Source organism: Stigmatopora argus, chromosome 20 (assembly GCF_051989625.1).
Source record: "Stigmatopora argus isolate UIUO_Sarg chromosome 20, RoL_Sarg_1.0, whole genome shotgun sequence".
NCBI classification, from domain to species: domain Eukaryota; kingdom Metazoa; phylum Chordata; class Actinopteri; order Syngnathiformes; family Syngnathidae; genus Stigmatopora; species Stigmatopora argus.
This window is the reverse complement of record NC_135406.1, coordinates 6,267,621-6,292,388: the sequence shown is the minus strand read 5'-3', so window position 1 is coordinate 6,292,388 and position 24,768 is coordinate 6,267,621. Positions and strand designations below refer to the sequence as shown.

The 24,768-nt window shown below is 42.2% G+C and overlaps 1 protein-coding gene, 1 long non-coding RNA gene and 17 other non-coding genes across 19 annotated transcripts in view; 1 reads left to right on the top strand and 18 right to left on the bottom strand.

Moving 5' to 3' along the window:
* LOC144065962 (uncharacterized) overlaps window positions 1-24,768 on the bottom strand; it is a 174,673-nt gene that overhangs the window by 87,319 nt on the left and 62,586 nt on the right. The gene's annotated exons all lie outside the window — the stretch shown is intronic.
* LOC144065922 (uncharacterized) lies at window positions 954-3,171 on the top strand. The gene has a single exon (XM_077589166.1). The coding sequence runs from the start codon at window positions 1,037-1,039 to the stop codon at window positions 2,357-2,359; it is 1,323 nt and encodes a 440-aa protein (XP_077445292.1). The 5' UTR covers window positions 954-1,036; the 3' UTR covers window positions 2,360-3,171.
* On the bottom strand, window positions 14,914-14,987 carry trnai-aau (transfer RNA isoleucine (anticodon AAU)). The gene has a single exon. It is a non-coding gene; the product is annotated as a tRNA-Ile (tRNA).
* On the bottom strand, window positions 18,767-18,839 carry trnaf-gaa (transfer RNA phenylalanine (anticodon GAA)). The gene has a single exon. It is a non-coding gene; the product is annotated as a tRNA-Phe (tRNA).
* On the bottom strand, window positions 19,495-19,567 carry trnaf-gaa (transfer RNA phenylalanine (anticodon GAA)). Its single transcript has one exon. It is a non-coding gene; the product is annotated as a tRNA-Phe (tRNA).
* trnaf-gaa (transfer RNA phenylalanine (anticodon GAA)) lies at window positions 19,859-19,931 on the bottom strand. Its single transcript has one exon. It is a non-coding gene; the product is annotated as a tRNA-Phe (tRNA).
* trnaf-gaa (transfer RNA phenylalanine (anticodon GAA)) lies at window positions 20,223-20,295 on the bottom strand. The gene has a single exon. It is a non-coding gene; the product is annotated as a tRNA-Phe (tRNA).
* trnaf-gaa (transfer RNA phenylalanine (anticodon GAA)) lies at window positions 20,587-20,659 on the bottom strand. The gene has a single exon. It is a non-coding gene; the product is annotated as a tRNA-Phe (tRNA).
* On the bottom strand, window positions 20,951-21,023 carry trnaf-gaa (transfer RNA phenylalanine (anticodon GAA)). Its single transcript has one exon. It is a non-coding gene; the product is annotated as a tRNA-Phe (tRNA).
* On the bottom strand, window positions 21,315-21,387 carry trnaf-gaa (transfer RNA phenylalanine (anticodon GAA)). Its single transcript has one exon. It is a non-coding gene; the product is annotated as a tRNA-Phe (tRNA).
* trnaf-gaa (transfer RNA phenylalanine (anticodon GAA)) lies at window positions 21,679-21,751 on the bottom strand. Its single transcript has one exon. It is a non-coding gene; the product is annotated as a tRNA-Phe (tRNA).
* On the bottom strand, window positions 22,043-22,115 carry trnaf-gaa (transfer RNA phenylalanine (anticodon GAA)). Its single transcript has one exon. It is a non-coding gene; the product is annotated as a tRNA-Phe (tRNA).
* Window positions 22,407-22,479, bottom strand: trnaf-gaa (transfer RNA phenylalanine (anticodon GAA)). The gene has a single exon. It is a non-coding gene; the product is annotated as a tRNA-Phe (tRNA).
* Window positions 22,771-22,843, bottom strand: trnaf-gaa (transfer RNA phenylalanine (anticodon GAA)). Its single transcript has one exon. It is a non-coding gene; the product is annotated as a tRNA-Phe (tRNA).
* On the bottom strand, window positions 23,135-23,207 carry trnaf-gaa (transfer RNA phenylalanine (anticodon GAA)). Its single transcript has one exon. It is a non-coding gene; the product is annotated as a tRNA-Phe (tRNA).
* Window positions 23,499-23,571, bottom strand: trnaf-gaa (transfer RNA phenylalanine (anticodon GAA)). The gene has a single exon. It is a non-coding gene; the product is annotated as a tRNA-Phe (tRNA).
* On the bottom strand, window positions 23,863-23,935 carry trnaf-gaa (transfer RNA phenylalanine (anticodon GAA)). Its single transcript has one exon. It is a non-coding gene; the product is annotated as a tRNA-Phe (tRNA).
* Window positions 24,227-24,299, bottom strand: trnaf-gaa (transfer RNA phenylalanine (anticodon GAA)). Its single transcript has one exon. It is a non-coding gene; the product is annotated as a tRNA-Phe (tRNA).
* trnaf-gaa (transfer RNA phenylalanine (anticodon GAA)) lies at window positions 24,592-24,664 on the bottom strand. Its single transcript has one exon. It is a non-coding gene; the product is annotated as a tRNA-Phe (tRNA).

Sequence of the window (24,768 nt, the reverse complement as noted above, 5' to 3'; positions counted from 1 at the left end):
AGTGCGCAATTGCGCACGCGCGCAGCTTAGAGGGAACAGTGCATACGGGTGTCCCATTTTACGGGAAATTTGAGATACGAGCTAAATTCGGAGCCATTTTTTTCCTTGAGAAATGAAACAAATTGGAGATACGAGCTTATTGAGATGGTGGTCAAATATGTGTGGGTGTGTATAGTCATTTGAGTTGATTTCAGTTAAATTTCAAGTTAATGTCATGTTAACCACCGCCGATATAAGTATAAGACTTTACATTCCCAGTCTAACCTAAAGGACTTCTCTTTGGATAGACAGATTATGAAACATCATTTATTTTCGTGTCTTTGCAGGTTTCAGAGAATATCTTGGTCCTGATGGGAAAGAGTCTGTTGGCCTTAAAAAGGAACTTGAGCTCCCCCAAATTAAAGAGGAGGAGCCAGAGTTCCCTCAACAACAAATGAGATACGAGCGACTTCCAATCAAGAAGGAGGAAGATGATGTCACCTGGTCATTTGATGAATTCCTGAAAAGGGAAGAGGATCTGGGCGTGACCAGCAGAGGGGCGGAGCCTGCACACACCTTAACATTACCCCAAATTAAAGAGGAGGAGCCAGAGTTCCCTCAACAACAAATGAGAGACGAGCGACTTCCAATCAAGAAGGAGGAAGATGATGTCACCTGGTCACTTGGTGAAAACCTGAAGAGGGAAGAGGATCTGGGCGTGACCAGCAGAGGGGCGGAGCCTGCACACACCTTAAAGTTACCCCAAATTAAAGAGGAGGAGCCAGAGTTCCCTCAACAGCAAATCAAAAAGGAGGAAGATGATGTCACCGCGTCAACTGGTGAGCCTTTCAAGAGTGAAGATGATCTGGGCGTGGCCGGCAGAGGGGCGGAGACTCCGAACGGCAGCTCAGCAGAAGGGCAAGCAGACAATTTAATTGCTCCGTTATCAGATAGCGAAGACTTGCTTTATGACAATGAAGGTCTTAAGGACGGCAAACTCTGGAAATGCTCTCAGTGTGGAAAAACCTTTGGGAAAAAGTCTACTTTGAAAACACATATGAGGAGCCACACTGGGGAGAAACCCTTATCATGTACAGTTTGTGGTGAAACATTTACACACAAGAGAAACTTAAATATTCATGCAAGAACACACACTGGTGAAAAACAATTTTCGTGTTCAGTTTGTGGTAAACGATTTAAAGAGAAGAAAACCTTAAAAAGGCACACAAGAACCCACACTGGTGAAAAACCATTTTCGTGTTCAGTTTGTGGTCAAAGATTCACACGGAAGGGAAACTTAAATAGTCATGCAAGAACACACACAGGTGACAAACCATTTTCGTGTTCAGTTTGCTGTAAAGCCTTTTCTCATCAGGCACGCTTAAATAATCATGCAAGAATCCACACTGGTGAAAAACCATTTTCGTGTTCAGTTTGCGGTAAAGCATTTTCTCGAAATCAATCCTTAAAAATCCACATAAGAACCCACACTGGTGAAAAACCATTTTCGTGTTCAGTTTGTGGTCAAAGATTCACACAGAAGGGAGACTTAAATAGTCATGCAAGAATACACACAGGTGAAAAACAATTTTCGTGTTCAGTTTGTGGTCAAAGATTTACACAGAACGGATCCTTAAAAAAGCACACAAGAACCCACACTGGTGAAAAACCATTTTCGTGTTCAGTTTGTGGTCAAAGATTCACACAGAAGGGACACTTAAATAGTCATGCAAGAATACACACAGGTAAAAATTTATTTTCGTGTTCAGTTTGTGGTAAAAGATTTACAGAGAAGGGATCCTTAAAAAAGCACACAAGAACCCACACTGGTGAAAAACCAGTTTCGTGTTCATTTTGTAGTCAAACATTCACAAATAAGGGAGACTTAAAAACCCACACAAGAACCCACACAGGTGAAAAGCCATTTTCGTGTTCAGATTGTGGTCAAAGATTTACACGAAAGGGACACTTAATTAGTCATGCAAGAACACACACTGGTGAAAAACCATTTTCATGCTCAGTTTGTTGTCAAGGATTCACAGACAAGGGAAACTTAAAAGCCCACACAAGAACACACACAGGTGAAAAACCATTTTCGTGCTCATTTTGTAGTCAAACATTCACATATAAGGGAAACTTAAAAACCCACACAAGAACCCACACAGGTGAAAAGCCATTTTCGTGTTCAGTTTGTGGTCAAAGATTCACACAGAAGGGACACTTAATTAGTCATGCAAGAACCCACACAGGTGAAAAACCATTTTTGTGTTCAGTTTGTGGTCAAGCATTTTCCCAAAGGAGAAACTTAAAAGAACACTTATTAACCCATACTGGAGAACAATGTTTTCCTGCTCAGTCTGTGGCCACAGATTCGCTATAACAGCCCAATTAAAAAGCTTAACAATTCAAAAACCTTTTCCAGGCGTATTTAATGTTCCCACATTTTCACATAAGGGAACCTGAAAAGAAGACTTAACAACCCACACAGGAGAACAGCCTTTTTTTGCTCAATTTGTAGCAGGAATATCTTAAAAACACAATTACCCACATCGAATAGAAACCCTTTTCCTGCTCAATTTCTTGCCAGAGATTTATTTAGTCCAAAGGATAGACTTAAAAGACACGTGTTGTGTTAAGCAGTGAGTGGCCAATGACGGCTTTGTTTGCTTTATCAATTTCTGTATGAAATATCATTGTAATCGAAGTATAATTGTGTTTTGCATTCTGAAAATCTTGTTTACAGTTTTTAATGTGTAATATCGATCCACACGATTCAAATGCAGTAGTACCTTAAGATACGAGTTTACTGCGGGATCGAGCTAGTATGTGAATTTACTCGTATCTCAAGTCAATTCTTCCCATAGAAATGAACAAAAACAAATTAATCAATTTCCATCCTAAAAAAACACCAAAATTGATTCTAATTTACCACCGACTCACAATATGGAACCATCTGGTATGTTCATATCTCAAATTTGTCTCGTATCTCAAGGCAAAATATTTGCTCAGAATATTCCTCGTATCTCAAATTTCTTGTATGTTGGAACACTTGTATGTCAAGGTATTACTGTATAAGAAAATTGAGTGTCGTTGAAGATTTTATTTACTTACGAAATGGTAGAGCCTAAATTAGGGAATTACAAAGTGAATAATAAATAATGTGATCTAAATATGGAAAATATGTTTTCACAGTTAAAGACGTGCCTAAGAAATTTGAAAAGTTGCAGTTTTTGTCTATTGAATTTGCTAGCAAATCCAATAAGAATATTGAGTCTTATTCAAACATGATACATTTTAATGAAAATAATTGATATATTGAATTTAGGATCTAAGAAACATTAGTAGAAATATGGTGTGAAAGACAATTAATTTGCTGAAAATTAATAAATTAGTACAATGTCCTTATACTTTTGTCATATTAGAAGATGAATCACGTTTTTAAACCGATTTAACGTGATATCTTTGGTAGTTCCAATAAAGCTCTCTTTTTGGTGAAAAATACTTTTTGGGTCTTTTTGTTGACAAAATCAGCCTTCCAAATTCAAAGGTGACAAGAAAAGAGAAGCGTTATTTGCTAAGATTTAAAACTAAGAGGAAAATGAATACATTAATTTGAACAATTTGACAAATTAATATGTAAAAGATTGTTTTCTTTCTACAGGTGTTAAAATACGGAAATTTCATGTCTGAAATTAACGGTAAATTATTTTTATCTTTTTGATGTTGAAGGGGATGATTGGCAGAAATGTAACTAGATTTTTATTTTATGTGTAACTATTGGAAAAACTTCGAGTAAGAAAGTTTTATAGGAGATGATAAATGAACTACAAAGGGAATGTAATGTTAAATGTTTGCAAAAAACTACTAGATTGGGGTATTATTCATTTTAAACAACTGCGCGATACACATTATTGAATGAATTTGGAGTTCTTGATTCGCATGCATTTTATGTGGCTTAATTGCTGTAAAGGAGTGGTCACCAAACTACGGCCCGCGGGCCGGATACGGCCCGTCAGCACATTTGGCCCGGCCCTCTGAACAATACCAGAGACGCTATCAGATTTTTTTCCTATTTGGCCTTGAAGACTGGGACGTTTTAATCTTGTGTTTGGTTCATTGCACCCCCGCTGAGCCCACAAATCATCCCAGTGAAGCGGGGCTTCACATTGCTTCTTTGGTGACACCCGCGGGGAGAGTGTTTCCATTTGATGCACGCGGGCACGTCCACCGGTGCATGCGCGGTGCATGCGCGGTGCATGCGCGAGCAGTGTTACCGAGACATCTGGACGATCGCAGGAGAGGGTGGAGCCCTGGGACCATCGCGGACTATTCAAGCATATAAAAACTGTGCAACCTGTTTGAGAATTGTTCTTTTTGACCCAGAGCGGTGGAGGGGAGCAACTCTGAATTGGATTTATATATTAGGAATAAATATCTTCTATGAAGAACCCAGAGAGTGTTATTTAGTTATTATTTATTTCATTAATAGTGTTATTATTTGTTCCCTGACTATTTTTCTGTAAAGAACCTGGAAAGGGTTATTTGGTTGTGTGGCTTTCTGGAAAACAATAAAAAAATTAAGCTCCCCTACGATCGTCACACTTTTTTTGTTAAAAACTGACACCGGCCCCCCATCAGAAAAGGGAAAATGTATGTGCCCCTCACAGGAAAAAGTTTGGGGACCCCTGCTGTAAAGGGTACAGGCTTAATATATTAATCCTTGCGAACAGGGGGGAGATGGTGGTTCAATCCTATTTAAAAATATACATTTATTCATTTGTTTCTGAATGTGAATGTAACTATTGCAGGGAACGAGAGCCCTTTTTTGTGTGCCAGGCCGGAGAGGTGGGTTTTTTTAAACTCCTGTGAATAATCCAGCTTGGTTTTCCATTTGTATTTTTTTCCTTTTTTTTAGGTTACCCAGGCTTTCTATTGTTTTGGAATCAAGTCGATCTTCTTATGTTCACTTGTGAGAAGTAAGTAAAGTTTGTATATGGAGGAAACCAGTCTAGCTATTTATTACAGTACAGTAATACCTCAACATACGAGTGCCCCGACATACGAGCAATTTGAGATACGAGTAAAATTTCGAGCAAATATATATCTTGAGATATGAGACAAATTTTGATATACGAGCATACAGCGGACCCGAGAGGCTGCTCATAAGAACATCATGGGCACTGTCTTTCCCGTCGCAAGGCCCTCGTGTAATGTCTCCACGAGCACTGGCCGAAGCGTTGCATTTTTTCAGTGTTTTTTTTCCCGTTAGCCAATGCGAATGGCGGAGGAGTTTGCTCGATAATACGAGAGGAGTATACTACTTCTCGTTGGCAAATGGTCCTGTGTTATCCTATTGTGAGGACATTTGTGTGCATTATTTTGGGAATATTTTGAAGGGAAGACAAAATTAAACAACTTTCAATATTGACTGGCAAATAGAGCCAACACGGGAGAAGAAAGGTATCATGTCAAACAATTAGAATTAAGTTTAGTGTTAGGTTCGAATAAACTTATTTTTGAGTGTGTCTGCATCGTAATCCAAGTTTATTTAAATTAGTTTGTTATGTTACGAGCGTGTTGCCGTGCAAAAAGTATCTGTCTAATTTTACTACTATTAAACACATTTTAGTACTATTAAACCACTGTTACTTTGTTAATAGATGGCAAATTAGAACAAATAAAAATGTTTTTCCAATACAATATCCTGTTTTTGGTGTTTTTTTAGAGGCTTGGAATAAACTAATTTGTTTTTTGTTCATTTCAATGGGAAATGTTCTTTCGAGTTACGAGAATATTGACATACGAGCTCAGTCCCGGAACGAATTAAGCTCGTGTTACACCCTGCATTTGATCTTGACACACAGGGGGAAATAATCAGAACAGTGAGATGTTGTTGTTACTTCAATCCAACTTTTACTGTAATCAATTAACACAAAAACCCATAACATACAATTAAACCCATATATATACATTATCAACACGTTAGAACCCAAAACATAATGTACAATTACACCTATATATATAAATATATATATTAGCAACACTTTAGAACCCAAAACACAATGCACACACACACTCGTTCAACACACGGTCATAACTTGTTATATCTTTTCCTTTTACAACTTCTAGTAGTCCTACTATTATTCAACAGGGCAAACAATGCAATATCAATAATATAACATCATTTCTATGACCGTTATAGACACTGTCCAGGATAATGGTGGCCGAAGGTAGCGTGCTAAATGCTATTCCATGTGCGTGACCCGAGACTCTCACATTCACGCCCGTAATTCAAACGTAAATAAACATTAATAACCATTATCTCTTGTCTCACATGCTAAACACTGTATATTACAAACCCCAAACTCAACCAGCCTTTACAACAAACAGCATACCTTGACACACAGGGGGAAATAATCAGAACAGTGAGATGTTGTTGTTGTTACTTCAATCCAACTTTTACTGTAATGATTCAACACACCTCCCGTGCCTCAAGCTATTTGCTAAGACATCAATAATCGAATACCGATCTTCTTTAACATGCCCCACACTTGCCATGTGGATCAAAGGATCAACAATCGAACACCGATACACACATTCAATCCAAACTCGTTGTGCATTCTCAACATACAATCATTAATAAATCAAACACTCTAGTATGTCACACTAATAGATCAAACACTCTAGTATGTCACACTCTCCCCCACAAAAACAAATGTCGTCCCGACATCAGTATATTCCAAATATCTTCCCCTTGTTGGTTGTAATGTTGAACAGTCTAGCGAACTTGTCATTTCACATCCTCTTCTGTAAGCTGATACTCATGAAAAACTCCAGGCGGCAAGGGCCACAGTTCAAATATAATCCACAACTCGTACGGTCCACGTTCACTGGATGGAAACTGTAATCACAGTTGTAACAGTCCATGTTCGCATAATACATGTCACCCTTGTAGGCTCAAACCTGTTGGAGTCCATACATAAAGGGTGGTTGAATGTAATATGGCTGCAGGTGTACTAACCAAGGAACCACTCCTGGTGCAGGGTAAGCAGGTAGCAGCTGATGTGGTGACTGGGTACTATAACAGGAGGGGACACCAAGCTGATCATAGGTCGTTCGTCGTGGTGGATGTCTCTCCCTTCTTGGCCGTTCATAAGTCAACGCCTCAGGTTCATTCACAGTGGTTGGCGGAGAGGTCTCTGATAAATGATCATCACGAGGATCTTCAACAGCCAGATTTGTTCCCTCACCAGGCAGGTCCTCCAGCTGATAGTCATCTTCTGCTTGTACTGGTCCGGAAGCAGGGCCCTTCACTTCGAGTCTCTGATTTGCTGGCAGTGGCCTGTGCTTAGACTCCATCCCTTGGGCATCTCTCTCATTTAGCACCTGGAGGGGCTCGTAGTGAAAGTCATCTTCGTAACCACTGTCTTGGTCTGTCTCTTGAAGATGAGATACCGGCTGCTGTTTATTTCTCTCCATACTCTTGTCAATTTTTCCTCCTTCTGGTGTCAGGTTTTTTATCAGGATGCGCTCTCCTGGTTGTAGCACGGATCTCCTCACTTTGGTGTCATAGTGCTTTTTACCTCGTTCTGCAGCTTTTCGTACACTCACGGTGGCAATGGTGTACGCCTCCTCCATCCCTTGTCTCCCTTTCTTTACTTTGGCCTTGTATAACTCCAGCTTGTCAGCTTTGATTGCGCGTTCTCTCAGCGCATCCAGTTCATCGCGATAGGCGCGGGCTGCACGGGCGTCTACGAGCAGCTTCAAATTCTCCTGCTGGAGCCTCTTTATTTCTTCCTCCATGTTTTCCTGCTGGTGTCTGTTGTCCAGCAGTTGTTCATTCCTCTCTTCTAGCTCTTGTCTAAGTCGTCTGATCTTTGCCTTTGAATCGGCAGGTTCCACCATCAGGTGTTGCTGAGTTCCCACCTGCTGCTGTTGCATGCTGGGAGGATTGACGATGGCCTGTGGACTGGGTGTGCCACAAAGCACACGAACCACACCTTCCCTTTCCTGAGTTAGCTCTGCTATAGTCTCTTCTTTTAGTGGTCTGCCTCATCGGATTTTACATCCAGCTTGGAAATGTTCTCCACTCCCACACCGATAACAATGTGTGCACTTCACATCTCGCCCTCCCTGCTGACAAGCAAAACACCTTCTTGGGACATAAGCAGGGCGGCTAGTGTTCCAGGGGGGTGCTGGGGGCTTGCTGTAGTAATTTTGTTTTTCAAAAGGTGGCTGGGGCTCCCTAACTGGTCTTCTAACTGAAGGTGGGAGGTAGGACTGAGGCTGAAACATAGCCTGCTGTAGTGTCTCTCTAATCTGAGCTATCTCTGCACTGAGATCTTTAAGAGAAGCAACACTTGCCTTAAGTTCAGTCAACTCCGCTCGTACCTCACGGGACACTTTTGGTTTTTCTTCTCCAGGGCAATTGGTAGGTCGTAGTTCTTCTGAGTGCACCTTGCTAATATGTGTCGCTGCCTGTGGGGTACTAAACTTCTTTTTATTTCTCCTTTCTGTTTCATTAGCACAGGCTACATTTAACCGCTCTAGCAAAAGCTCATCTGAAGTCTTACAGTTCAGCAAGAGAGGCTGCATATCTACTCTAACACTGTCACTCTGGAGACCAGTGAGTATCGTGTGCAAGCGCATACGCTGGACTAAACTTGGGTCATACTGGAGTCCTGATTCTGATTCTCGAGATGCAAACAGTACCTTCTGTCTAAGAACTAAGACTCGCATTAAGAAACTTTGAGGAGTCTCTTTGATATGCTGCACTTCTGAAGCTAACTGCACATAGAGGTCGGTAGCACTCCTTTCCTGAAAATGAGCGCGTAGGATGCGTTTGAGTGTGGGAAGAGTGAGGTTAGGTTTCTCTTCCAAATAATTACGTAGCTGCAAACTGGGGGAGATAGCTCTGATAACTGCATCAATAATTTCCACATCTCGGTAACCCCTATTCAGTCCATTTTCAATTTGATGAACAAGGCTGGAGAATGTCAGCTTGTCCCTCTGGCCTGTTTCACCTATTTGGCCGGCAATTTTGAAGTCCTTGCGCCAGTATGAGCTTGGCTGGGGCTGGGGAGACGCACCCCCTTGAGGGTCCGCAGCATCTGGTAGCTGGGGCAAAGTTATTGGAGTCTCTTCCAATCTTGATCCTTGCTTTTCATTTTCATCTATTTTGACCTCATGCTTCATATCTGATATTTTATCCTTCAGTTTCAACAATTCAGACATGCCTTCATCCTCTACTTCCTCTAGTTCTTCTCTTTCTAGGTACTTTACAATGTGAGCCACTAATGATAGACGTGATTTCCGTTTAACACTTCTTAATATGTTAAGAAAATCACATATTTCCAGTAGGTTATTTTCCGTCAGGTTGTTCAATGTTCCTACCACCTCTTCGAGTAACTGTTCCATTTTATTGACGATCTAGGAGCTCTGTTGACTGTACAGGAGTGAACTCTGAACTGGCACGTCTTTACTGTCCATCTGATGATCTCGTAGGCTTCAGATGACAAGTACTCAACCGCCAACTTCCAGTTCTTCTTAAACAGCAACACCTCCTCTCACTGCCATCTGCCTGGTTTGTAGTGTTTGGGGGGATTTAGCTGGCTCAGAATTCAGTGAGCAGATCTTGGACACTGGACATCTGAACAGCAATCCCAGCGGTGCCTCCAAAATGTTACACCCTGCATTCGATCTTGACACACAGGGGGAAATAATCAGAACAGTGAGATGTTGTTGTTACTTCAATCCAACTTTTACTGTAATCAATTAACACAAAAACCCATAACATACAATTAAACCCATATATATACATTATCAACACGTTAGAACCCAAAACATAATGTACAATTACACCTATATATATATATATATAAATATATATATTAGCAACACTTTAGAACCCAAAACACAATGCACACACACACTCGTTCAACACACGGTCATAACTTGTTATATCTTTTCCTTTTACAACTTCTAGTAGTCCTACTATTATTCAACAGGGCAAACAATGCAATATCAATAATATAAAATCCTTTCTATGACCGTTATAGACACTGTCAACGATAATGGTGGCCGAAGGTAGCGTGCTAGATGCTATTCCATGTGCGTGACCCGAGACTCTCACATTCACGCCCGTAATTCAAAAGTAAATAAACATTAATAACCATTATCTCTTTTCTCACACGCTAAACAGTGTATATTACAAACCCCAAACTCAACCAGCCTTTACAACAAACAGCATACCTTGACACACGGGGAAATAATCAGAACAGTGAGATGTTGTTGTTACTTCAATCCAACTTTTACTGTAATGATTCAACACACCTCCCGTGCCTCAAACTATTTGCTAAGACATCAATAATCGAATACCGATCTTCTTTAACATGCCCCACACTTGCCATGTGGACCCAAGGATCAACAATCGACCACCGATACACCCATTCAATCCAAACTCGTTATACCTGCAATCGTTAATAAATCAAACACTCTAGCATGTCACACTAATAAATCAAACACTCTAGTATGTCACATATATATATATATATATATATATATATATATACATATATATATATATATATATATATTCAAATTATTGATTTAGAAAAATAAATCGATAAAACTGAATGTTGGCTCTTTTTCCATTTTTTTTATGTCAACAAAAAAAGAATAGCTGTCATTTTTCCTTTTTAATTAAAAATGATTGAAATTTATATTTGATGCTTCCAAATAAATTAAAATCTCAAAAATACAAGAGAATATCTGCAAAGAAGAGGCTCAAAAAAGATTTGGAAAAACTTCAAGGGCCTGTGAGGTTACTTTACTGACCAATAGTCCTTTTTTTAGTGAAATACACTTTAAAAAACGTTTAAACCCCTTTGGCTATTGATGAGAATACTACAGTAGTGCTATGTTGACAACATCACGAATGTATGGCATCCTCTTCTGTTTAGCTTCGTTACTGTAGCGACCAGCATATTAGTCCTTTCTTTCCAGCCTAACCACTGCAAATATAAGTATAAGACTAAATTACCAGTCTAACATAAAGAACCTCTAGATAGAATAATACAGTTTATAAAATATATAATTTATCTTGGGGTCTTTGCAGGTTTCAGAAAATATCTTGGTCCTGATTGGAAGGTGTCAGAGTTTTCTGGTGCCAAAGAGGATGTTGAGCCCCCTCAAATCGAAGAGGAGGAGCCAGAGTTCCCACAAGACAGAGAGAGAGAAGAGCAAATAAAAATAAAAAAAGGAGGAAGAAGATGACACCTGGTCAACTGGTGCGTCCTTGAAGAGAGAAGATGATCTTGGCGTGGCCAGCGGAGGGGCAGAGCCTGCAAACACTTTACCATGGCCCCAAATTAAAGAGCAAAAGAGAGAAGAGCAACTTTCAATCAAAACGGAGGAGCAGCAAGATGTCACTTGGTCAACTGCTGAGCCTTTCAACAGTGAAGTTGATCTAGGCGTGGCCGGCAGAGGGGCGGAGCCTCTGCACGGCAGCGACTCAACAAAAGGATGGCAAGAAGAAGCTTTTATTGCTCCTCCATCAGACTTGCTGCCTGCGCTGCTTGCTACTTTTCGTGAAGCTGTGTTCGCCAGCGATCATCCACTGCTCCCACGCCGCTCGTAACTTTGATTTGAAAGCCCGGTTGATGCCGATGTCCAGCGGCTGTAATTCTTTGGTCATGCCTCCGGGAATGACAGCAAGCTCTGAGTATACGTCACGTAACGAGTCTCGGCGGCGCTCGTGACGTATATGACGGCTCGCCGTCTGTTTTGATTTGCGACTCCATACCCGGCTGGCGAGCACAGCTTCACGAAAAGTGGTAGGCATCCCCGGGCTTCTTACGCTACGATTTGTCAATGGATCGTTGCCGCCTGGGCGAACGTGTCTGCTTGCACGGTTGTTTGAGCTTTTGCCAAAGCCTGCATAATTTCTAAGGAGCCACATGGAAATTACGGTGACTCTGAAAATGAAGAGAGGGGGGGACCCGGCTATTTGGAAGGCTCGTTCGGGCAATTGTTTAATTCTGACACAGAAGATGAGGAGTTTGAGGGATTTGAAGGTGATGATGACTTGAGTAAATTGTAAAATGTCCAAATAAAGGACTACCGAACTCAGTTTTGCTTCCGTTGCCTTTTTAAAGCGTGTTTTTAGCATGTGGGTGTAGCGAGGAAGAACTATATTTCCCAGCATTCACTGTGCACCGGAACCCGGAAATAAGCTGCTTCCGGTAGCCAGCGCTATTGCGTTTCAATCTTAATCCATATGAAATATAGAATATATATGCGTCAAATGAAATGGTGCGTGCTTTGTGTGTCTAAAATACAGAAAATGTTGGGTTCATTCTGGGATGTTACTATATGTTCATTTGGACTTAATAGGTAATGAAGCTATAATTTAAATTGTGCCATACGGTTTGGACCAAGTGCACTTTCCCCCAGTCTTCCTGTCGGGGCCAGTCAATTGTTTTCATAACTATGGACTGAACAGGACAACAAGTTCCAGGCCAGACAGATGATCTACAAGGACTCTTAAACTGCTTTGTCTCGGAATCCTGCAGATGGCGATAAATCGAATCAAACTTCCGAGAATACTCACATTATTGTTCAAATATACTGTTGCTCTGTTTACCTTACAAAGAAATTATTATGCTTACTGGTGCAAATTCTAATGCCGTTGTTTTGATTTATGATCCGCTCGGGTCTCTTTTTATGCTTATCGTGCAAATTCTTCCGCAGGTGTTCCGATAAAAACAGATTGTTGTGACAGTTGTTTTTATAACCTTCATGATGTTATTCGGTTAAGCTTATACAATTGTTCAAAACAGTTGAGACAGTTGTTTTTGCTTATCCAATTGTTTAAATCAGATTACCTTTGAATGTTTTGGTTATGTGCCGCTAAATGGACCGAAAAGTATGCCGCCCGTCAGAATACTCTTGCGAACGAAGCCGCGTTGGGAGTGATTTTCCTTGCAAGTTTGTAAGCAGTTATGTTGAAAGATGTTTTCCAATTTTAATTAAATATTACTAATAATGATTTAAAAGGTTTTAATCATTATTCCAACAGAAATAGCACTCGTTACTGACACTGCGGCGTAAGAAACGATGCGCCAAATATGCGTGAAAATACGGTAAGTACTCAATATTGCAGAAATGTATACCAAAACATGACTTTGAGTCACATATTAAGGCCCATTTTGGAAATTGTTTAAAAAGTCTCCTGGGTTATAGACGCTGGAGCAATTTTTCTTTTTCCAGTATGATTTATTTAGTTCAAATTTGCATTTTCAGTACTCATGATTGACAGTGACACATTGCAGTTGTTTTTCCCAATTGTTAAAACAGAAAATCTGAATACATAACAGGTACGCTAGCGGATAGCAAAACATAGGTACGCTAGCAGCTAGCATAACATACGCTAGTGGCTAGCATAACATACGCTAGCGGCTAGCTTAACATACGCTAGCGGCTAGCTTAACAGGTACGCTAGAGGCTAGCAAAATATAGGTACGCTAGAGGCTAGCATAACATAGGTACTCTAGCGAATAGCATAACATAGGCACGCTAGCGGATAGCATAACATAGGTACGCTAACGGATAGCATAACATATGCTAGCGGCTACCATAACATACGCGAGCCTAGTGTCATGCTAGTGCTTTATCGGATGAGGCGTCCAATGTATTGACAAAAAACTGAAAATATACCCTCAAACGAGACTGCACCCTATCACAAGGTGCATTTTATAGTTGTGAAAATACAGTATTTGGGATTTATTCATCAACACTGCTTTGTCTACAAACCTCCTGGGACTTCTTCCATGAAGATCTTGATGAAAGAGTCCTCGCTGAGGGAGCACATATACTGGACGATGTTCCAGTGCTTCAGTTGCTTGTGCAGGCAGATTTCCTCGTGGAGCGGCTGGGAATAACTGTCCACGGAGTGTTTGTTAGTGGCTGTCAAGTGGAGGGACAAACAATCCACTCACGTGCTGTCCTTTTCTGGAAACTTAATGATGGCTGCTAACGTCCCTGCCAGCATACACCACCCCGTCCGTACGTGTCTTTCCCGAGTACCACTTTGTCGCTGTTTTCGTTGATCTAATACATGTACTGGGAAGGGAAATGCGATAAATTATTCTGAATGGCAATTTAAGATTTAATTGTCTCTTCATGGTTATAGAACTATACTTCCATTTGTAAAAGTTAGATTCAAATGTGAAAAAAAGTGTTGTCATTTAGCGTCTTGGGCAAGTAATTACTCTCCCAAGAAGGGTTCTATGTCACTTGTGGTTAGCTTAGCTTTTAGCGTAAAGTTAAAAAGATATCCATGAAAGAGTGAAAAATGTGATCACAATCCTCAACTATAAATATTTTGTGATGTAATGTTATATTCTAATATTGATAGACATACGCCAACTGTGTCTAATCTCGTATTTGTGCATGCTAGAAATTAGCATGAAAAGCCAAGGTTCAGAACGTTAGCCCACTAGCATTAGCAAGGTAGCCCAGTCAACTTACCAGACGGATAGACAACTCTGTTACAGCATTTTGTTGATTCTATTTTAAGAGTTTTTACATCTTTATTTGGAGATTTTTGCAATTGTGATGACTATTAAGAGTAATTCTATAATCATTTTCTAAAGGCTTCCTCATTGGAGGCTAAGCAAAGTTGAGAAACACTGTTCTGCTCGCTTGAGTATGAAGACAAATTTAATTTCACAACCATTTGGGAAGGAAAGAAATGTGGTGGGAACAAACCTCAAGTATTCCCTCACTAAGATGATTCACATCCTGTGTGGCGTCTTCTGCCTTGTGGAGCAGAGAAGTGACCAGATCACAGAAAATGAGGAAACATCAAGACAAGACGTTATGTTATGGCAAAAGAAGTTGTATTAGGCAATTTCAACCACCACGGAGAGGTCATGGCCCATGTGGGGGTTGAACCCACGACCTTGGCGTTATTAGCACCACACTCTGACCAACTGAGCTGACAGGCCATGTGCTGAACAATCCAGATTTTTGCGTGATGACCCAAATGCAACACGTCAACTAGCTCAACAGTTATGTTACAGCAAAAGAAGTTGTATTAGGCAATTTAAACTACTACGAAGAGGTCACCACCTGTGCAAGGGTTGAACCCACGACCTTGACCTTGTCAGCACCACACTCTGACCAACTGAGCTAGCCGGCCATTTGCAAATTGGCCATGATTTTTGTGTGATGCTCGTAAATGCAACAAGTCAGCTCGCTAACTGTTATGTTACGGCAAAAAAAATTGTACTAGGCAATTTCAAATCACTACGGAGAGATCATGGCCTGTACGAGGGTGAAACCCGCGACACTGGCGATATTAGCACCACGCTCTGACCAACTGAGCTAACCAGCCATGTGCAAAGTGGCCATGATTTTTGTGTGATGCCCGCAAATGCAAATATCAGATAGCTAAACTGTTATGTTACGGCAAAATAAATCATTTTAGGCAATCTTAACTTACTCTAGAGCAAGGGTGTCAAACCCGGGTTGGTTCGCGGGCCACATTAACATCAACGCCCTTTCATGTGGGCCGGACCATTTTAGATCTAATATCTAGATTTTTTTTATTTTTCTAAATTGGATTAAAATAACTGGATCAAAAGCCCAAATAGTCCGTTTTTATAGATCTAAAGCAATTTTTATTTGAGCTTTTTTTTCTTAGTATGGAAAAATGTCTTTTAATGATGTTCTTTTATTTCAAGTGGAAAAAAAATATTTTTTTAAATTGGAAAACGGAAAATATTTGTATATTTAAACTAAAAACACAAAAGAAAAAAATTGGATTAAAAAATTGCAATGATTGATTTTAAAAAGGGGAAAATCAGGAAATGTAATGTACATCTATAATCATTTCCTAAAACAGAAAGTCGGCACTCATGATTTACTTTCCCGGGCCGCACAAAATGATGCAGTGGGCCAGATTTGGCCCCCGGGCCACCACTTTGACACCCATGCTCGAGAGAGGTTGTGCCCATTCAGGGGTCGAACCCATGACTTTGACGTTTTCAGCACCACACTCTGACTAACTGAGCTAAACAGCAATGTGCTGGCTTTGGCTCGGGTGCGACTGGCGGGTGAGTCGGCACGGAGATGCGGTGAGCTTGGACGGGCGAGGTCGAGGGGGGAGCTTGGACGGGCGAGGTCGAGTGGGGAGCTTGGACGGGCGAAGTCAAGTGGGAGCGGGGAGCTTGGACGGAGGGGTCAAGCGGGGAGCTCGGACGGGCGAGGTCGAGCGGGGAGCTTGGACGGGTGAGGTCGAGCAGGGCGACGAGTTGGAATTGAAAGTGCTTCTAATAGGGGACCGAAACGTTTAGGTCTCCCGGGCTGCACTGGCATCTGCCCCAACATCGGAGCCAACTCACCACCAGGTTGTGATCGGTTGACAGCTCCGTCCCTTTCTTTACCCGAGTATCCAAGACATGCGGCTGTCCTGATGCCAAGTGCACATATGGACACCCTTATGCTTGAACATGGTGTTCATTATTGCCAATCCACTACGAGCGCAGAAATCCAACAATAGAACACCACTCGGGTTTCGATCAGGGGGGCCGTTCTTCCCAATCATTCCCTCGAGGTCTCACATAAGCATTGAAGTCCCCCAGCAGAACAAGGGAGTCCCCATAAGGAGCACTCTCCAGCACCCCCTCCAAGGACTCCAAAAGGGGTAGGTACTCTGAACTGCTGTTTGGTGGATGCACACAAATCAGGTGCCGTCCCCCCACCTGAAGATGGAGGGATGCTGGACGTGTCTAACCCCCCTTGAGAGGAGTGGTACCGGAACCCAAGCTGTGTAGTGCTGAGCCAAACTATGTCGAGCCGGAATTTCTCAACATCACGCTCAGGCTCTTTCCCAACCATGGAGGTGACATTCCACGCCCCAAGAGATAGTTTCTGCAGCCGGGGATCGCCTTCTTTGGCCCCTCTCACAGGTGGTGAGCCCATGTGAGGGGGAACCCACGTCGCCTCTCCGGGCTGTGCCCGGCCGGCCGGGCCCCATGGGTCTAGGCCCGGCTACCAGGCGCTCGCCATCGCTCCCCTCCTCCGGGCCTGGCTCCAGAGTGGGGCCCCGGTGACCCGCGTCCGGGTGAAGGAAGATGTAGTCCAATAATGTTGCTCATCATAAGAGGTCTTCTGAGCCATTCTTCGTCTGATCCCTCGCATCAGACCAGTTTGCCATGGATAACCCTACCAGGGGTACAAGGCTCTGGACAACATAGCTCCAAGGGTCACTGGGACTGACAAACCCCACCACCATGATAAGGTAATGATTCGTCGGTGGGGTATTATTAGCTTAAGTGCATGTTTAAATTCAACATGGTATCTTATTTTGTAAATCCCTGGGGCGAATGTCTCGTACCGCCTTTTTTATTGTAATGGAAATTTTTAAATGCGTAATGGATGACTCTGTGAATAGCAGGACTAACCAAGGCTATGCCAGTCCCCGGCCGAGACCAAAGTTCTTGCGCTGGTGGTCCTCAGGAGCTCTGTCAGCAGGTGGGAATACCCACGTGCTCTCAGTATATCTGCTTCAATGTGATTGATTAGTTTTGTGAGTTACCTTGTAAAGTGTGAAGTGATATGTCAGAAGAAGCAGAGTGGCGCAGCGGAAGCGTGCTGGGCCCATAACCCAGAGGTCAATGGATTGAAACCATTCTCTGCTACAAACATCAGCTCTTTTTGGTAGAAGCAAACTACCCCACTTCCAAGTGTTACCATTGCTGTGAAAATTTGTTCTTGAAAATTATTAATTCGGTAAAACTTCTCCTTTCTCATTTTCTTCTGAGGGATTCCTACTGATCAAAAATCAGCTCGGAAATCGGGCCTGATTGCATCATTTTCACAAGATCGGAATTTGATAAAAAAACGCATTGTTTTTTTTTAAATGCCTTGATATTCTCATGAAGGCGTTAGTGGTACCGCGAAACATGTCAGGTAAGGCCTAAAATTCATTGTGAAAAAGGAACAGAAAATAGTCAAATAGGAAAATTCATTTTTATTTCATTACATTTAGTCCATTTTTCTTTTTGTCATCTATTTCAAATATTAACAACAACAAGTTTTTAATTGCATTCTAGTTTCATACACTTTGAGAGCATGTTCTGTGTAAACAACTTGGACTGCAAATTGACTCATGGCTTACTAGTATAATATTCCATTTGGAGCATTAACTGGTATTGATCCGGTTTAGAGAGTTCAAGGGACTGCCGAAGCCCGAGTTTGATTCAGGGTACGCTTACCAAAAGTCTTTATATGAGCCAATTCGGCTCATGTCGGTGACAGGAATCAAACTTGACTGCAAAAAAACTCATAGCTTACAGGTAAACAGTTTTCATACTGACTGCCATCTGATTTAGGCTGGGCTTCCCAGGTCCAATGCTTTGCCGAAACCCGGGATTGAACCAGGAACCTTTAAATCTTCAGTCTAACGCTCTCCCAACTGAGCTACTTGGGCTGATTGTTTACAGTGTTAAACAACTTGGACTCCAAATTGACTCATGGCTTACTAGTATAATATTCCATTTGGAGCATTAACTGGTATTGATCCGGTTTAGAGAGTTCAAGGGACTGCCGAAGCCCGAGTTTGATTCAGGGTACGCTTACCAAAACTCTTTATATGAGCCAATTCGGCTCATGTCGGTGACAGGAATCAAACTTGACTGCAAAAAAACTCATAGCTTACAGGTAAACAGTTTTCATACTGACTGCCATCTGATTTAGGCTGGGCTTCCCAGGTCCAATGCTTTGCCGAAACCCGGGATTGAACCAGGGACCTTTAGATCTTCAGTCTAACGCTCTCCCAACTGAGCTACTTCGGCTGATTGTTTACAAAGTTAAACAACTTGGACTGCAAATTGACTCACGGCTTACTAGTATAATATTCCATTTGGAGCATTAACTGGTATTGATCCGGTTTAGAGAGTTCAAGGGACTGCCGAAGCCCGAGTTTGATTCAGGGTACGCTTACCAAAACTCTTTATATGAGCCAATTCGGCTCATGTCGGTGACAGGAATCAAACTTGACTGCAAAAAAACTCATAGCTTACAGGTAAACAGTTTTCATACTGACTGCCATCTGATTTAGGCTGGGCTTCCCAGGTCCAATGCTTTGCTGAAACCCGGGATTGAACCAGGGACCTTTAGCTCTTCAGTCTAATGCTCTCCCAACTGAGCTACTTCGGCTGATTGTTGACAGCCTTAAACAACTTGGACTGCAAATTGACTCATGGCTTACTAGTATAATATTCCATTTGGAGCATTAACTGGTATTGATCCGGTTTAGGGAGTTCAAGGGACTGCCGAAGCCCGAGTTTGATTCAGGGTACGCTTACCAAAACTCTTTATATGAGCCAATTCGGCTCATGTCGGTGACAGGAATCAAACTTGACTGCAAAAAAACTCATAGCTTACAGGTAAACAGTTTTCATACTGACTGCCATCTGATTTAGGCTGGGCTTCCCAGGTCCAATGCTTTGCCGAAACCCGGGATTGAACCAGGGACCTTTAGATCTTCAGTCTAACGCTCTCCCAACTGAGCTACTTCGGCTGATTGTTTACAGCGTTAAACAACTTGGACTGCAAATTGACTCATGGCTTACTGGTATAATATTCCATTTGGAGCATTAACTGGTATTGATCCGGTTTAGAGAGTTCAAGGGACTGCCGAAGCCCGAGTTTGATTCAGGGTACGCTTACCAAAACTCTTTATATGAGCCAATTCGGCTCATGTCGGTGACAGGAATCAAACTTGACTGCAAAAAAACTCATAGCTTACAGGTAAACAGTTTTCATACTGACTGCCATCTGATTTAGGCTGGGCTTCCCAGGTCCAATGCTTTGCCGAAACCCGGGATTGAACCAGGGACCTTTAGATCTTCGGTCTAACGCTCTCCCAACTGAGCTACTTCGGCTGATTGTTTACAACGTTAAACAACTTGGACTGCAAATTGACTCATGGCTTACTAGTATAATATTCCATTTGGAGCATTAACTGGTATTGATCCGGTTTAGAGAGTTCAAGGGACTGCCGAAGCCCGAGTTTGATTCAGGGTACGCTTACCAAAACTCTTTATATGAGCCAATTCGGCTCATGTCGGTGACAGGAATCAAACTTGACTGCAAAAAAACTCATAGCTTACAGGTAAACAGTTTTCATACTGACAGCCATCTGATTTAGGCTGGGCTTGCCAGGTCCAATGCTTTGCCGAAACCCGGGATTGAACCAGGGACCTTTAGATCTTCAGTCTAACGCTCTCCCAACTGAGCTACTTCGGCTGATTGTTTACAACATTAAACAACTTGGACTGCAAATTGACTCATGGCTTACTAGTATAATATTCCATTTGGAGCATTAACTGGTATTGATCCGGTTTAGAGAGTTCAAGGGACTGCCGAAGCCCGAGTTTGATTCAGGGTACGCTTACCAAAACTCTTTATATGAGCCAATTCGGCTCATGTCGGTGACAGGAATCAAACTTGACTGCAAAAAAACTCATAGCTTACAGGTAAACAGTTTTCATACTGACTGCCATCTGATTTAGGCTGGGCTTCCCAGGTCCAATGCTTTGCCGAAACCCGGGATTGAACCAGGGACCTTTAGATCTTCAGTCTAACACTCTCCCAACTGAGCTACTTCGGCTGATTGTTTACAAAGTTAAACAACTTGGACTGCAAATTGACTCACGGCTTACTAGTATAATATTCCATTTGGAGCATTAACTGGTATTGATCCGGTTTAGAGAGTTCAAGGGACTGCCGAAGCCCGAGTTTGATTCAGGGTACGCTTACCAAAACTCTTTATATGAGCCAATTCGGCTCATGTCGGTGACAGGAATCAAACTTGACTGCAAAAAAACTCATAGCTTACAGGTAAACAGTTTTCATACTGACTGCCATCTGATTTAGGCTGGGCTTGCCAGGTCCAATGCTTTGCCGAAACCCGGGATTGAACCAGGGACCTTTAGATCTTCAGTCTAACGCTCTCCCAACTGAGCTACTTCGGCTGATTGTTTACAAAGTTAAACAACTTGGACTGCAAATTGACTCATGGCTTACTAGTATAATATTCCATTTGGAGCATTAACTGGTATTGATCCGGTTTAGAGAGTTCAAGGGACTGCCGAAGCCCGAGTTTGATTCAGGGTACGCTTACCAAAACTCTTTATATGAGCCAATTCGGCTCATGTCGGTGACAGGAATCAAACTTGACTGCAAAAAAACTCATAGCTTACAGGTAAACAGTTTTCATACTGACTGCCATCTGATTTAGGCTGGGCTTACAAGGTCCAATGCTTTGCCGAAACCCGGGATTGAACCAGGGACCTTTAGATCTTCAGTCTAACGCTCTCCCAACTGAGCTACTTCGGCTGATTGTTTACAGTGTTAAACAACTTGGACTGCAAATTGACTCATTGCTTACTAGTATAATATTCCATTTGGAGCATTAACTGGTATTGATCCGGTTTAGGGAGTTCAAGGGACTGCCGAAGCCCGAGTTTGATTCAGGGTACGCTTACCAAAACTCTTTATATGAGCCAATTCGGCTCATGTCGGTGACAGGAATCAAACTTGACTGCAAAAAAACTCATAGCTTACAGGTAAACAGTTTTCATACTGACTGCCATCTGATTTAGGCTGGGCTTCCCAGGTCCAATGCTTTGCCGAAACCCGGGATTGAACCAGGGACCTTTAGATCTTCAGTCTAACGCTCTCCCAACTGAGCTACTTCGGCTGATTGTTTACAGTGTTAAACAACTTGGACTGCAAATTGACTCATTGCTTACTAGTATAATATTCCATTTGGAGCATTAACTGGTATTGATCCGGTTTAGGGAGTTCAAGGGACTGCCGAAGCCCGAGTTTGATTCAGGGTACGCTTACCAAAACTCTTTATATGAGCCAATTCGGCTCATGTCGGTGACAGGAATCAAACTTGACTGCAAAAAAACTTATAGCTTACAGGTAAACAGTTTTCATACTGACTGCCATCTGATTTAGGCTGGGCTTCCCAGGTCCAATGCTTTGCCGAAACCCGGGATTGAACCAGGGACCTTTAGATCTTCAGTCTAACGCTCTCCCAACTGAGCTACTTCGGCTGATTGTTTACAGTGTTAAACAACTTGGACTGCAAATTGACTCATTGCTTACTAGTATAATATTCCATTTGGAGCATTAACTGGTATTGATCCGGTTTAGGGAGTTCAAGGGACTGCCGAAGCCCGAGTTTGATTCAGGGTACGCTTACCAAAACTCTTTATATGAGCCAATTCGGCTCATGTCGGTGACAGGAATCAAACTTGACTGCAAAAAAACTTATAGCTTACAGGTAAACAGTTTTCATACTGACTGCCATCTGATTTAGGCTGGGCTTCCCAGGTCCAATGCTTTGCCGAAACCCGGGATTGAACCAGGGACCTTTAGATCTTCAGTCTAACGCTCTCCCAACTGAGCTACTTCGGCTGATTGTTTACAACATTAAACAACTTGGACTGCAAATTGACTCATGGCTTACTAGTATAATATTCCATTTGGAGCATTAACTGGTATTGATCCGGTTTAGAGAGTTCAAGGGACTGCCGAAGCCCGAGTTTGATTCAGGGTACGCTTACCAAAACTCTTTATATGAGCCAATTCGGCTCATGTCGGTGACAGGAATCAAACTTGACTGCAAAAAAACTCATAGCTTACAGGTAAACAGTTTTCATACTGACTGCCATCTGATTTAGGCTGGGCTTGCCAGGTCCAATGCTTTGCCGAAACCCGGGATTGAACCAGGGACCTTTAGATCTTCAGTCTAACGCTCTCCCAACTGAGCTACTTCAGCTGATTGTTTACAACGTTAAACAACTTGGACTGCAAATTGACTCATGGCTTACTAGTATAATATTCCATTTGGAGCATTAACTGGTATTGATCCGGTTTAGAGAGTTCAAGGGACTGCCGAAGCCCGAGTTTGATTCAGGGTACGCTTACCAAAACTCTTTATATGAGCCAATTCGGCTCATGTCGGTGACAGGAATCAAACTTGACTGCAAAAAAACTCATAGCTTAGAGGTAAACAGTTTTCATACTGACTGCCATCTGATTTAGGCTGGGCTTCCCAGGTCCAATGCTTTGCCGAAACCCGGGATTGAACCAGGGACCTTTAGATCTTCAGTCTAACGCTCTCCCAACTGAGCTACTTCGGCTGATTGTTTACAGTGTTAAACAACTTGGACTGCAAATTGACTCATTGCTTACTAGTATAATATTCCATTTGGAGCATTAACTGGTATTGATCCGGTTTAGGGAGTTCAAGGGACTGCCGAAGCCCGAGTTTGATTCAGGGTACGCTTACCAAAACTCTTTATATGAGCCAATTCGGCTCATGTCGGTGACAGGAATCAAACTTGACTGCAAAAAAACTCATAGCTTACAGGTAAACAGTTTTCATACTGACTGCCATCTGATTTAGGCTGGGCTTGCCAGGTCCAATGCTTTGCCGAAACCCGGGATTGAACCAGGGACCTTTAGATCTTCAGTCTAACGCTCTCCCAACTGAGCTACTTCGGCTGATTGTTTACAGTGTTAAACAACTTGGACTGCAAATTGACTAATGGCTTACTAGTATAATATTCCATTTGGAGCATTAACTGGTATTGATCCGGTTTAGAGAGTTCAAGGGACTGCCGAAGCCCGAGTTTGATTCAGGGTACGCTTACCAAAACTCTTTATATGAGCCAATTCGGCTCATGTCGGTGACAGGAATCAAACTTGACTGCAAAAAAACTCATAGCTTACAGGTAAACAGTTTTCATACTGACTGCCATCTGATTTAGGCTGGGCTTCCCAGGTCCAATGCTTTGCCGAAACCCGGGATTGAACCAGGGACCTTTAGATTTTCAGTCTAACGCTCTCCCAACTGAGCTACTTCGGCTGATTGTTTACAGCTTTAAACAACTTGGACTGCAAATTGACTCATGGCTTACTAGTATAATATTCCATTTGGAGCATTAACTGGTATTGATCCGGTTTAGAGAGTTCAAGGGACTGCCGAAGACCGAGTTTGATTCAGGGTACGCTTACCAAAACTCTTTATATGAGCTAATTCGGCTCATGTCGGTGACAGGAATCAAACTTGACTGCAAAAAAACTCATAGCTTACAGGTAAACAGTTTTCATACTGACTGCCATCTGATTTAGGCTGGGCTTCCCAGGTCCAATGCTTTGCCGAAACCCGGGATTGAACCAGGGACCTTTAGATCTTCAGTCTAACGCTCTCCCAACTGAGCTACTTCGGCTGATTGTTTACAGCGTTAAACAACTTGGACTGCAAATTGACTCATGGCTTACTAGTATAATATTCCATTTGGAGCATTAACTGGTATTGATCCGGTTTAGAGAGTTCTGGGACTGCCGAAGCCCGAGTTTGATTCAGGGTACGCTTACCAAAACTCTTTATATGAGCCAATTGGGCTCATGTCGGTGACAGGAATCAAACTTGACTGCAAAAAAAACCTCATAGCTTACAGGTAAACAGTTTTCATACTGACTGCCATCTGATTTAGGCTGGGCTTCCCAGGTCCAATGCTTTGCCGAAACCCGGGATTGAACCAGGGACCTTTAGATCTTCAGTCTAACGCTCTCCCAACTGAGCTACTTCGGCTGATTGTTTTCAGCGTTAAACAACTTGGACTGCAAATTGACTCATGGCTTACTAGTATAATATTCCATTTGGAGCATTAACTGGTATTGATCCGGTTTAGAGAG

Excerpts from the sequence above, each read along its gene's own strand:
- LOC144065922 (XM_077589166.1), top strand. The coding sequence starts at position 1,037 with ATGAGGAGCCACACTGGGGAGAAACCCTTATCATGTACAGTTTGTGGT.